The following is a 13,976-nucleotide window of genomic DNA, read 5'->3' on the forward strand; positions in this document are numbered from 1 at the left end:
TGGGGGCAAAACAGAGAAGCATCAGAAAAACTAGTATTTGTCAGAAGGCTGTTACATAATTATGTGAAAATGAATGAATATGTTTTACAATCTCTTAAGATAGTCTTTAGCCACTTTGTATAACTTGTTTTTCTGAAACAACTGTATTTCCTTTAGTTTTAAAAATAAAGGTAAAAATCCAGTTGCAGCTCATTTTTATCTTTTCCTCTTTATCTTTTATTGATGCATTGGGAAATTCTTTGCAAATGAATCATTCATTCTCTTTTATATCTCTAACAAGACTGAGAGAAGAATTTCAAATGTGCCATAGTTTTGAATATTATTCTCTTCATCACTGCAAAAAAGGAAATACTCATCAATAGAAGCACAGATTTGTAATTTTGTGTTCTACCAAAAGATTGAGTTAGTTCTTGGTACTCTGTTAAATGAAGAATAACCTTGGTCACAGAAATTGCTTGTTGAATGCAGCACAGTGTTGTCTAAAATACACAGCAAGATATTGAATTAAACCTGTTAGAATGTGTAGGTTCAAGAAGCATAGAATAGATTTACAGAGCAGAACTGCCTTAGATATTCGAAAGGCTTGCAAGAAAAATTGTTTGTTTAAACAAGTAGTCACTTTCCACTGAAATTCAATTACTTCTAAATATGTGAAAAGAAATGAAATGCTCAAGTGATATAAAGTGTGTGACAAGTTTCATTTAACTAGTTGATTTCAAGTTTTCGAAAGGTGGGTGATGAAACTTCAATTCTCAGGACATATTATAGGGTTCTTATGATCACTAGAGTAGAGTGAACAATATTTTTTAATGTTCGGGAAGCACTTTCAGTAAACCAAATACATATTGGCCTTGAAGTGACCAGAGGAATTATTCACATAGCCACATTTGTATCTTTGTAATAATTTAAAATGGGTTTTGTGGAAAACAAATGCTCCTGTTTTCCATCCCTTAATTTATTTACACAAAGAAATTCTTTCAGCATCAGTTCCTCAGGAACAGTGATTTAGGTTATTTGGCATTTGAGCCCTGAGGCTGAAAAGATTTCCTAGAGAAAAAGTAGAAAGAACAAATTTCCCCAGTGTGTTATCTGAGATTTATTATACTTCTTACTTATTTTTTAATTACATTTGGTCTTTCCACCCCTTTTTTGTAAATGACCTGTCTTAAGTATTTTGGATGAAAACCCTCTAGGCTGGACTTGATTTTGCAGCTAAGAAGTTCACAATAAGAACTTTGTCTAACAAAACCAGTTAAATTTATAAAGTATCTTCAAATTTGTGCTCCATAGCATGTTGGAAATGACTCATTATTACAGAACTGAAAATGTGAATATTTTAACTTTTCAAAACCAGGTTTTACCATGGTGAATGGCCTTTCTTCTTATAAAAATGTTAGTTAAAACTGACCTTAAATCCTTTCTATTATATTTGGAGAAAAGCAGCAGATGGAGTCATATGTACTAAAGGTAATAGAGATGCACTGAATATTCTTACGGGGCTGCTTATGAAGTAGTTAATGAGACAGTGATATAAGGATAATAATCGAAATTGTGCCTCCTGACAAGCAGAAATGAATTTGTTTCAGTGAGTATTTGTTATCAATTCTTGGCCTAGCTTTATACAAGACATCATTTCTCTGTCTTCATATAAATCAAAACTGTTTAAGGAAAAGGATATTTGTACATAATCAAAATTGAAAGCTATAGGATAGTAATTGATTAAGGGATCTTTTTTTGGGAACATTTAGGTAATATAATAAAAAATCAAGTTCATTGTGTGCTGTGATACAGAGGAGGTTTCGTAGAGCAAAGACTGGTCTTAAAGCTTTGATGATATTTTTTATTTGGTGATAATTTTTCATGGAGAAAAAAGCATGAGTAAAGCAGAGTGTTAGGCTCAGGGACAAAAAAGTTTATATGAATCGCTATTGAATAGAAAAGATGGAGTCAGTTTGTGACAAACCTTAGTTCTAAGCTTGGGAGTTGGATTTCACTGTCAGTAAGAAAACACTGAAGGAACAGAATATGTCTTAAGTTACGCTTTAAAGAAGATGAATCAGAAAGGATTGAAGCAGAGCTGAGAATGAAGAAAAATATAATTAGGAGGCTCATGTATTGATTTGGAGAATGATTCTGGAGGGCAAGGGAAGGAGAGGAAAATGTATAAGGTGACTTGGAGACAACTCCCTGGAGTTAGGTCTGAGTGACTGAAATAAGGAAATATTGCAAGTGGAAAAAGCAAGGTGATGAGATACTTTCACTTTTGAATGCTTGAATCTGAAGTATTAGAATAACAAGTGTGACACTGTGATACAATAAGAAATATATATGTGTTCTTCATCCCCAGTTCTTGGCACAGAGTTTCTAAAACACTAGGAAGGAGTGTTTTTTCTTACCCATAATCTCCTTTCAGCCATACCTGTGAGCCATTGTAGTAGATTTTCAAATGTGAGAGTTTTTTGGGAATCCCTGATGTGCAGCCAAGTAGAACAGAAGCTTGGGCAACCTGGGGACCCAGAATTTTTGATGGGCATCTGAAATGGTTAGCAGTCTTGTGTGACTGACCTCTTAATCCTATGGAATCTGCCTTGGCTCCAGTTGGTTAGTGTTAGAACTAAATTAAATTGTCGGACACACCCAGTGGTGTCCTCAGAGAATTAAGGAATTGGTTGGTATGAGAAACCCACACATTTGTGGTCAGAAGTTTCTTGGGTTGAAGAAAAGGTTTTCCTTTATCAGTAAGGTAGAAATTTCCAATAATTGAGTTGGTAGAAGTTAAGATTAGAAATATGTATGATAATACAATTTGAAGTGATCATGGTTCTAACAACTAAAGGTAACAGTGAGGTGAGTCTAAGATCAGAAGGGAGGTTAACAAAATACTTATTTATTTATTGCTATTAAAAAAAGGCATGGTAATAACTGCAGTAATGTTAACATTTGATGTTGAGCTCAATATCAGAAATAGAATAATAGTGATAAATAACATAAGATATTTATCATATACAAGGTGCTGTTCTAAACATATGCGTTCATAACTTTATCATTATCACAAACGTTATGAGACGGTTTATTTTAAAGTTTAACACTTGGCTCCAAGTGACTCAGCTAATAATTGATGGAGCTGGGAATTAGTATTTAACCCCAAACACTCTGCCTCTAAAGCTTGTACTCTCCAGCTGTCTGTGGAACCTCTAGAGAGAAAATGCATTTGTATCCTGTACCTTTATTTTACAAAGATCAATACAGTGTCTTTAAAGGGCCTGAGATTAAGTATCATTATTATTTTTCTCTTTAAATTCTCAATCCTTTTTTCTTTCTCTTTCTTCCTCTTGTTTCCTTCTTCATTCTACTACCTCCTTGCTTACATCTAACATTTAGCATTATACAGCTGTGAAATTTTTTGTGTAGTGCCTTAACTTCCTTAGGAGCAGGGTACTCAATAAATCTTACTGGTAAGTCTACAAATCTGAGAATCTAGAAGTTAAGATAGTTTCATTTATTGAATTGAGTGCATGGGCATGGTGCTAAATTTCCTTATAATTACATACCCACACATTTGTATTAAGACTGCTTATGTACTGTGCAATGGGAAAGCTTTCACTGTAGTTATTTTAGAAGTATTGCTTTGTTCACTTTCAACCTAGACATATATTTAGAAACCAGCAATACATGGAATAAGGTGGTAAAGCAGTCTGTGTTCCTTTATGGAGAGGGAGCACTGTACTTACTGGTGTGCAGGAGGTGCAGAAGAAATGGGTAGCTGTCTATGGGGAAAGCAGACTCTAGTTGTAGAGGTAAGAATGCCACAAAAGCATTTGGCAGTTAGGTCATTATTTAAATGAAGGTAGTAAAATTGAGGCAACTACTAAGTTGCTGATGAGCTGAAAGTTGCTGAAAACTTCCTGGATAAGTTAAGTTTGGAAAGCTGGCCTTAAGATGAAGAGCATAAGGAAGAGTTGTAGAGAGGAGATAGACAGTCAAGTATAAAATAGGTTAACTTGGTTGAAGTGTAGAAGGGCAGTGAGAATTAGCTTAAAGAGAGGTAGAAGTTTGGATAGTTGATGGATATCAGTGGAATGTTTTTGAGAAGCCAAGGTTTTGTTTTTATGTCGGCCAGTTTACAAGCTAGGGTGACTCTATCATCTCATTGGAAACCAAAGTATAGCAATATAACAGTCATCTTCAAATATTCAGTATTCTTCAAAAATTTCCTCTCATTCTCTCCAGACAGTGAAACTGACCAATGGGAAGAAGATACAAGAAGACACTCTTACCTTTTGGTTCGTTATTGTTAAAAAAACAGCTGCTAAAATGGCTTCACTGTCTATAAATATAATGGGTCCTTTGGAAATTATTCACTGGAATTACTTAAGTAAATTTTGGGGCTTTTCATGGTTGAGGTAAATATCTGCTGAGAGTGGGAGGTTCGTGCTAAAATCACTTTTAACTTAAGCTTTTGTTAATTTGTATGAAATGATTAGAAGAGAAACTAATGGTAAGAAGCCTGTGCCAAACTCCACATGTGTGGTATAGTGAAAATCGAGGTAAGGGGAAGATATAGGGAATATTGCTAGGAAATAATTGACAGGAACTGGAATGGATTTACGAAATTAGTGTTAGTGGAATCATTGCTCCAAAGCAGCATGGACTTACAGCTAACTTGGAGAGGTGGCAGTGCCATAATGTTAAGGAGGAACCATGTGATGGAAGATCCGTGAGAGTCAGTTGATCTGGATTTTAGGTCTAGCTTGTCTACTGTTTGAGGTTGACATAATTTTCTGAGATTATTTAGTCTAATGTTTAAATTGTGTGTAATTTCTATAGTGCCTTTTTTCTTAATTTAGTTACATCAAGAATAAGGGGATGGGCCTGCAGGTTCATTTTGTCAGTCTAACCAGTAGTTGTATTTTGTTGTCCAAGTAGACATTTTCTTGAGAACTTCAGTAGTTTACCAATGAAAAGATTTTAGTTGGGCAGAGCAGGAATTTAAAGATTTTAAGTTATCTTTGTTAAAGAAATGAATTCATAGAGGAAGAGAAAGAAGAAATGTCTTAAAATCAGTCAGGAAGGAGTTTCCAGTAGGGAGACCCATCAATGGAAATTACTTTTTATGGAAAACAGGTATGCACCTTTCTTTAAAGAGCATTTGTTATGTATGCAACCATGAATTATATGCTCCAAGGTAATTTACTTGCCTCAGTCTTGTGAAAACTTCAGTATACTACCTATCTGTGAGGTTCCAGAACAAATGCTACAGCCAGCTGAATCATAGAATATTTGCCACTGTTTTTATATTTTATGCTTGTTTCTGTGGAGTTTTTGATCGTCTTTTTAGATAGTGCCTCTCTGAGTAAGAAAGACTTACATACTGAGTTTGGTTCTAGTCCTCATGTGTGAGTATCTGGGAACCCAGTGACCCTGGGGAGGGGCTGGGAAGGTGCCAATGGTGGGAAGTCTACCCTGGCTTGGCTTTGTATTCTTTCATTGATAAGCAGTATTTTATGTCACATGTTGATGTTGTCTCTGAGGCATCTCAGAGTTGATGAAGCATGCCTCAATTATTTCCATATCTTGAGACCTGCAGCATTTTGAAATAAAAAAGTGAAATGAAGAAAAGTCAACTAAACTTAAAATTCATAGTGCCCTTTAATCGGTTTGACCTGAAAAATGTAAAGTTAGAGGAAACATGCTTTTCCTTTTCTCTCCTGTCCAGTGTTTTTCAGGGATCATATGTATACCTTTGTTTAGTGTTACACAAATCATCTACCGTTCACTCTATAACTCTTCCATCAGGACCAAGTGAAACTCTGCCTAACACCTTACTTTTCTATGTCAGGTAAAAGGCTGTTTTCTAATTTTAAAATCTTCTCTGGTTTTAGGCTTTGACAAAATTCTTGAAATGTGTTAATTGGGATCTACCTCAGGAGGCCAAACAGGCATTGGAACTTCTGGGAAAATGGAAGCCAATGGATGTAGAGGATTCCTTGGAACTGTTATCCTCCCATTACACCAATCCAACAGTGAGGCGTTACGCTGTTGCCCGGTTGCGACAGGCAGATGATGAGGTATGTAATTATTCGTCACTCCTTCAACTGGCTACATTTAACTAGAGCCTGATCATGGACTTTGTGTGTGTGTGTGTGTGTGTGTGTGTGTGTGTGTGTGTGTAAGAGAGAGACAGATTGATTTTTAGAAAGGAAGAGGATATACTAGGTATGTTTTCAGAAGTAAAATTAAAATATTCCTCCAAGGACTCCTCTGTGAAATGAAAATTTACTTCCTGATCTGTTACATGATAGGACAATCTGTCCCAGGACACTCACCTGGCAGCAGAGCTTGTATTGCTGTGTCTGGAAAAAGGAATTCTAATGAAAAATGGTTTAATGCAGCACCAGCTAGGGAATAATTCAGATCCCGTCTATCAATCAGTATACAACAAGCCACATTTAATTGCAGCCTTGGAAAGCCCTTGGGGCCTTTAAAGCATAGAGATGCAGCATCATCTTATTCTCCTTAAAAATCCTCCTTTAAACTTTCAGCTATTGACAATTATGTGTATATGTAGATTTTCTGAAGGTGGTTTTGAATGCTCTGGAAAGCAAAGGCTGCAAACTTTATGCTGGCTATTTAGTTTTATATATATATATATATATATATATATATTTGTGTGTGTGTGTGTGTGTGTGTGCATACACACATATAAAAGGCCAGCAGGGAATGAGGAACACTGTGTTGGCACAAAGCAGTGTGTATTTTGAGTTTTATTAATTCCTAATAAGGTAGACTAATCCAGCAACTTTTTTTAACCTATTAATATTTTTAAAGTGAATGAGTTCTGAAACGTAACCTAATAGTTTATGCTAGCCTTCAAAACTTAAAGGGATATGGGATAACTTTTCTTAAGCCTTGATATATATAGCAATGCTGATCCCATAGAACAACTATTGTCAAAGACCATTATTTTTAATCATTTTGAATTTGTAGTGGTATCTGAATTTCAAGAAAGAAAATGCAGCATTAAGATTGATGAGGTCAATATACATGGGTGTTTAATTGTAGTAAAATTTAAACACTAAGATAGTATAGTGAATGATCACATATAATTTATTCATCTTCAGCAGTTGCCAACTCATAACCAATCTTGTTTCATCTGTAACACCATTTATTCTCTCCTCCCCTTTCCCAACCCTTCACTAGATTATTTTGAGGCAAATTTCAGACATTGTATAATATTATCAGAGCAGGATATTTTTCACTTTTCTGTCAAAAAGCAGTTACAAACACTACAATATAGCATTATCTTCTCCTTCCTCATTGTCTTTACTGTATCAAAAGTAAAAAAATTATTACAATATTTATTTGAAATGTTGAAATATATTTTGAAATTCATTAACAATTTCACTTAGGTCATTAGTTTTCTGTGTTTAACATTAGTCATAGAATTTATATAAAGCCTCTGGGCTGTAGTCAAGACAGACCCTCCATGTGAGTTCAAAACTTAAATAGAAAAATTACAAATCATCGTTTTTGATTGTCTGATGTCAGTTACCTCACAGACTTAAGGTTGAGTATTTTATTGTCTCTGGAGTTACCAGTGTTCAAGCAGGTACTGAACTATTTCTAGATCATTTTATAGTTTTTGTTATGGGGTAGAGGCTAATGATAGAAACATTGCATGCATTCTAAACTGCAAAATATGGTTCAATTATTGACAGTTTTTTTGAGGTTCTAGAGATAATAGCATAAATAATATGGTGTTATCTGTTGGTTTCCCTTTGAACGTAGGTCAGTAATAAATTGTATACAGCTGAAAAAAGTCTCTTAATTTTTTTTACAGCTGAAAAAAAGTCTCAATCTGTTGTTCAGATATACATTAAGATCTAAAGTTTTTATTTTCACTGACGCTATGTACCTGTATATATTTCTTTGGGACCACTGTATCATTTTTTGTTTCCTCAGTTTCCTATCCAAAAAATAGTGACGATAGCTGCTATGTCACTTGTTAGTTAGGAAGAAAAATTATGTGAGGTAGTTTTTAAAATGGTACTCAAAACACATATGCAGAAAGATTGCAAATATATATTGTGTAAATTTCATACTAAAATTATTCATACTGTTTCTTTCATTTCTAATTGGTGTAAAATGTCTCCTTGTTTCTGCTTTATCTGTGGTTTATAGTATTTTTTGTTTTATAAACTTCAAATGTTTTTGGTATGGCAAAGGATAATAGGATCATACAATCATAGCATCGAAAGATACATCAAAGTTCACTTTGTTTAAATATCCACATCTTAGGAAACTGGAAAGCCTGAAAGAAAAGTACTGTATTGTATATTTGGACAGTCAGTCTAGCCCTTGAGTATAGTCTCTCCAGTAGGCGTGTCTTTGTATGTGTGACTTCATCGTCCTGGAGGAGTCTTCCTCCTGTTCACCCTTCAAGGTGTAGCACATACCTCACCCGTCTGGAAAACCTCTCTTAACCATCCCAGAAAGCCAGTGTCATTTTTGTTTGTTTCTTGCTCCCGTATCATTTGATTTATTCCTTTACTGTAATGTTCATCTTTTTCTTATCCAGTTTGCTTAGTTTTTTAATTGTGAAAGAAATAATATAAAGGTAATACTCCTCTGACAACCCCACTCCTCCAGCCATTTCTTATCCCCAGAAAGGTAGCCACTTACATCCTTCTATATATGCTCTATGCAAATTGCAAATGTATGCACATACAGGATATACACCTCTTTTCAAAAATGAATACAAATAGGAATATCCTATATGTATTTTAAAAACTTGCTTTAGCTGAACAGTATAACTTGGACATTTTCTCATTTTCAACACATTTGGCGTCTATGAAGTCTGGAAACATAGGCAAATTAATATCAAGGCAAATGATGTCAACGGCCTGTTTAATCTGTTAATAAAAACAAACTGTGTTTCTAAACTACGGATACCTGTAGATCTACCTTATTCTTTTGAAACAGTAGCATGATATTTCATTGCATGTTTATTTTATAATGTATTTAACCAGTTAGTCTTTTTTGATAGGCAATTGTATTATTTCCAATCTTTTGCTATAACTGTATTTTAGTGAACAGACTTGGATGTATGTTTTTCCATATTCTTGAATAAGTAGCTTGCATTGGAATTATTAAGCCAAAAGATAATACGCCTTTTATATTTTACTGATAATCCTCTACAAATATATTTTTGTGCTTGTATCTTCAAAAATTTACAGTTCAGAATAACTAAACACATGATTGGACAAATCACTCCCTTTCTTTTTTTATATTTTTCTTTATAACTTTTATACATTTATTCTTCCCAAGAACTTTAGAATAATTTTGGCATTTTCTTAAAATTCTATGAGAACCTTAAATAGAATTACATTAAATTTATGTATTAGGGAAAAATTGACATTTTTGTGATACTAAATCCTCTCTCCTGGAGACATGATTTTTTGGTTCATTCAAGTCATGATTTCATAAGAATTATACACATTTTTAAACCTTAGATTTATTCCCTGCAATTATTGTTATGATGATGATCTACCTCATCCCTTTTATCTCTCTTTTGTTTGTTAAATGGAAAACTATATTTTGTTTTAATATTTATGTTTTATCTAGTCACCTTAGTGATTTTTCTTATTAGTTTTAATAAATGTTAGGTGGGTTTCTATATTTTGTAGGTTATATCAACATGCTGTTGGAAAAATATCAGTATATAATATATATTATTTAAAACCTATGCTGATGGATTTCCCATAGCGGCTGCACATTTGTAAAATCTTCGATTTTTTCATAATTCTTTTTAGGAATTTTTTAAAGCCATATTTCTTATTGTTGTGTGGCTCAAAAGGAGAGATTCTCCATTAGAATTTGAGGAGGAAGTAGCATTTGAAATAGACATTGAGAGAAGACGAGAATTTTCATAGTTGGGCATGAGTTCACATTCCAAGGGAATAATACAATATGAACAAAAGCAAGGAGATTGAAAAGCATGGGAAAAATAGAAAGTATTTCACTTTAACAGGAATGTGGGATATATGTAGCAGTCCGGGCAAGATCAGAACCTGTGTCTCTCTCATTGTAATGTCTATATGAAGATACTCTTAATTCAGTAAGAATTGGGAAGTCTGTGGGTGATTTTGTAATAGAACTTCGCATTTGTACTGTGAAGCATTAGAATTAAGTTATTGAGAAAAGTGGTGATCACTATTTAGATAGTATTTCATAGCTCTAGGTATATTTTTACTGAATTCCCTGAGATGGAAACCTGATTTTTTTTCCCCTTTGTTTTATTCGTATATTTATGTCCTTCATGCTTGGAGACATTTTGTATTTTTCAAATGTTGACTACATAATAGCCAGACAGACTTTGTACAAATGAAGGAAAGAGTAGTTTGAATATAGAATATCTAATGACCAACACATTGAATGGCAGTGGGTGACTTAAAAAAAGGAAAGTTTTCCTCTGAATTTCTCCTTCCTGGCAAATTTAATAACAATGCAGCCCTTTTCATTTCATGTGATACATCTTTTCTATAATTGGGAAAACATAACAGATGATCGCTCAGCAGCATTTCCCAAGTATGTCTTGGGATAGTAATGAGACTGAATTATTTACCCCTCCTAAGGATGCTTGTCATTAAATAATCAATTTTCTGTTATATAACACACTTTTTTTTCCTAAGAAAATGCATCTAAGCATGCCTAAAGGTATTAGATACCATAAATCTCAAGTAAAATAAGAGAAAATCAGATCTTTATCGCTCTAATTAAAAAAATGTTTTTTTAGAACTAAAGTGCTGTAGAGGTGCTTTGATACAGAATCACTTTATTTCTTTGGCCACTGACATTAATATATTTGAACCAAAGTAAGTCAGTGAACCTTTCATTTAATTTTTTTCTGTGAAAAAAATAATGTTTAGTGGTGAAAACATGTATATTACTTTGTGTCAGTATTTGGGAATTGATAAATATGTTGAATGTGTAAGTGTAAAAAAAATTATGAAAGAAAAATATATTATGATATTACATAAGGGTTAATAGACCATTGAGAAGTGATCTGTGTCCTTATAGTGGGAAAGAGCAGAATAAATAAGCAAGTAATTACAAATGCTATAGTTGTTACAAATAGGAAAGGAAATAGTTGGCCATGAAATTTTTACTGGGAGTCACAGAGTTTCAAAGTTATCTAATTATGAGATTTGAAGAGTCTAGCTAGGTGAGTAACATTTGGAACCAGAAGATAATAGTTATTTAAAAAATTTTTTGAGTTCTATAAGTTTCTGCAGTTTGTGATTATTTTTAAAAGCATAGTTTTGTGAGTTTTATTAATATTCATTGGTAAGGGTGAATAACTACATTCACAGAATAAGCCAGGAACATTTTCATCCTAAAAACATCTTTTTATGTTAAGAGAAAACTCAGAAAAATAATAGTGTTGATACTTTTTAGTCTTGATTATTCCATTGATTGTCAGGATATAGGTATGGGAAATTTAGGCTTTTGAATTAATTTTGTTCAAGCTGTTATTGGTAGTTGGCAGGTAATTAAGTACTTCCCTTAAGCAAGAGATTTAAAATGAAAATATCTGTTTTATAGGATTTTCTAATTACAGTAGCACCCCACAATCTCTAAAACCTGAGCTTTCAGGGAAAACAAAACAAAATGAAATAAAACCTCATAGAATTAAACAAAAATCCTTTCCTGAAAAGGTTATGAAACAAAAATTCTTTGAAAACTTGAAAAATTGGAATTTCTTACGTAATCTTAGACATAAAATGCCATTATCTGATCTATTGTTGAAAAAAAAGTCCTTCCTTTTTTCTTAGTTTTACATAAACCATCTCAATTTTTGTGTTTTGCTTGATTTGCTTTTTGGGTGCTGCTTTAAACAAGGTATTTACTGGCCACTTACTGTGTGCTGGGCGCTATTCTGTAACTTTCTTCTGTTACCTCATTTAATCCTTACAACTCATCTCTAAGATTTTTGTGATTACATCCATTTTACAGATGAGGACCCAAAAGAGGTTAAATAGCCTCATAACCTGCCAGAGGTGGCACTGCTGATACATGGTAGATGAAAGTAAATTGTCAGCTTGATATTTAGGAACAAATTACGTCTGTAATCATACTGTATTTGTTTTTCTAATATTAACTTATTTTTTGTTTGTTTTCCAGGATTTGTTGATGTACCTATTACAGCTGGTCCAAGCTCTCAAATATGAAAATTTTGATGACATAAAGAATGGATTAGAACCCACCAAGAAGGATAGTCAGGGCTCAGTGTCAGAGAGTGTGTCGAGTTCTGGAATAAATTCTGCAGAAATAGATAGGTATGGATATCCAGGGAGGACTCATTTTCACAACTGATAGCTTCCCAACTTTTCAAACTGTCTCCTTTCCTTTTTCCTCAGACATACCAAATCAAACCCTAATTAGTACTGAATTTAAAGTTTTACGAATGAATATGGCTTGTGTACTTACAGAACACAAACTACACAAACTAATATAGTCCAGAGCATTGTTCTGCAGGCTGTTGAGTCAAAATTCCCTAGTTAAAATCTTGAATCTGCCATTTACTAGCTGGGTAAATTTGTGTAAGGTACATATTTTCTATGTGGTCCCAGTTTCTCATCTTAAAAATAGGAATATAGCTAGTAACTGATCTTCAAGTGTTGTTGAAAGATTGAGTTAATACACATAAAGCCTTTCAAAAAGTGTTTCACTGTAGTGCTCAGTAAGTGTTAGATACTATTATTGGTCATGCAAAAATAAAGTGAAGGTTGGGCATGTTAGTGGACTCAAACATTTTATTGTAAAGTTATGTTTTTTATTGGCTACTTTTCACCCGTTCAGTAGTTAACCTGAATAAAAAAATGTGTTACTTTAATTATAAGTCAGCTATTAACAGCAATAACAATTCTTAGCATCTTGTAAATGATACAGTTGACTCCAAAGCCTATATTCTTTCTACTTTGCTATTTTGCTTTTCATAAAATCTTAAAATTTGAGATAAATAGGAACCTTTGGGTGAGGCTCAGAAATGTAAAACTGTTGTGTGAGTATCATGAGATTTGTGAATGACCTAATAAGGTCTAGAATTCAGATTCTGAATCAGTCCAGTATTTCAGGTATCACATGAGCCCAAGATTATATTTTTGAATTTTTCTTTATGATTATAATAATGTTATTTTCTTTTGCCTTTCAGTTAGAGAACTGAGAAGTGGTAAAAAAAAAATTTTTCTTCCATAGGCTGCTTCATTATTTTCTATTTTTAAGAGAAGAACCCCTTACTTTTCTCCCATTGGGCACTGGAGGCCTTCAATCTCCAGTCATGTTTATGTATCTTTTTCCTTACTAATGCTACCCAGAGTGTTTTATTAGAAGTCCTTCAAGGTTTTAGGACTAGATATAAACTGTAATCCCATATTCCCCAAATTACAGTCTGCTGGTCACTCATGTGTTTTTTTAAAAAGATAAAGAGGTGGAGGTGGTCTTGTGGTCAAATATGTTTGAGAGATGCTGGTTGAAAGTAAAATGGACTTAAAAAAAACTACAGTACTTACCAAAACCTTTAATATTTAGACTTGCATGTACATCTCCAAGAGGCTTATTACCCATATTCTTTGACTTTGGTGCCTCTTTTTCCAGAGCACAATGTGAGTTTTGTGTTGCACAGGACACAGTTTAGGAAGTGATGCTTTCACCAGAAACAATTGAGGTGAACTATGCTAAAAATGTGTACTTTCTCTTACAGACAGTGTTATCTTCTATTGTTTTTCAGCTCCCAAATTATAACCAGCCCTCTTCCTCCAGTGTCTTCCCCTCCCCCTGCATCTAAAATAAAAGAAGGTTCAGATGGTGAAAATCTAGAGGTGGGTGTAAAGCCTTTCAAGTTTCCTATAGTAGATATCCTACCAGATAAACATTTTATGTTGGTCTTTAAAACACTGATTTTGATTAATAAACTA

General features: G+C 33.6%; 1 protein-coding gene across 4 annotated transcripts in view; it reads left to right on the top strand.

Moving 5' to 3' along the window:
* Nucleotides 1-13,976, top strand: part of PIK3C3 (phosphatidylinositol 3-kinase catalytic subunit type 3) — a 146,350-nt gene that overhangs the window by 47,963 nt on the left and 84,411 nt on the right. For all 4 annotated transcript variants that reach the window (XM_017660015.3, XM_017660017.3, XM_017660016.3 and 1 more), the window contains 3 exons: nt 5,883-6,068; nt 12,184-12,338; nt 13,790-13,880. In XM_017660015.3, coding sequence (XP_017515504.3) covers nt 5,883-6,068; nt 12,184-12,338; nt 13,790-13,880 — 432 coding nt within the window. The remainder of the gene's footprint in view (nt 1-5,882; nt 6,069-12,183; nt 12,339-13,789; nt 13,881-13,976) is intronic.

The sequence above is a fragment of the Manis javanica genome, chromosome 9, assembly GCF_040802235.1.
Source record: "Manis javanica isolate MJ-LG chromosome 9, MJ_LKY, whole genome shotgun sequence".
NCBI classification, from domain to species: domain Eukaryota; kingdom Metazoa; phylum Chordata; class Mammalia; order Pholidota; family Manidae; genus Manis; species Manis javanica.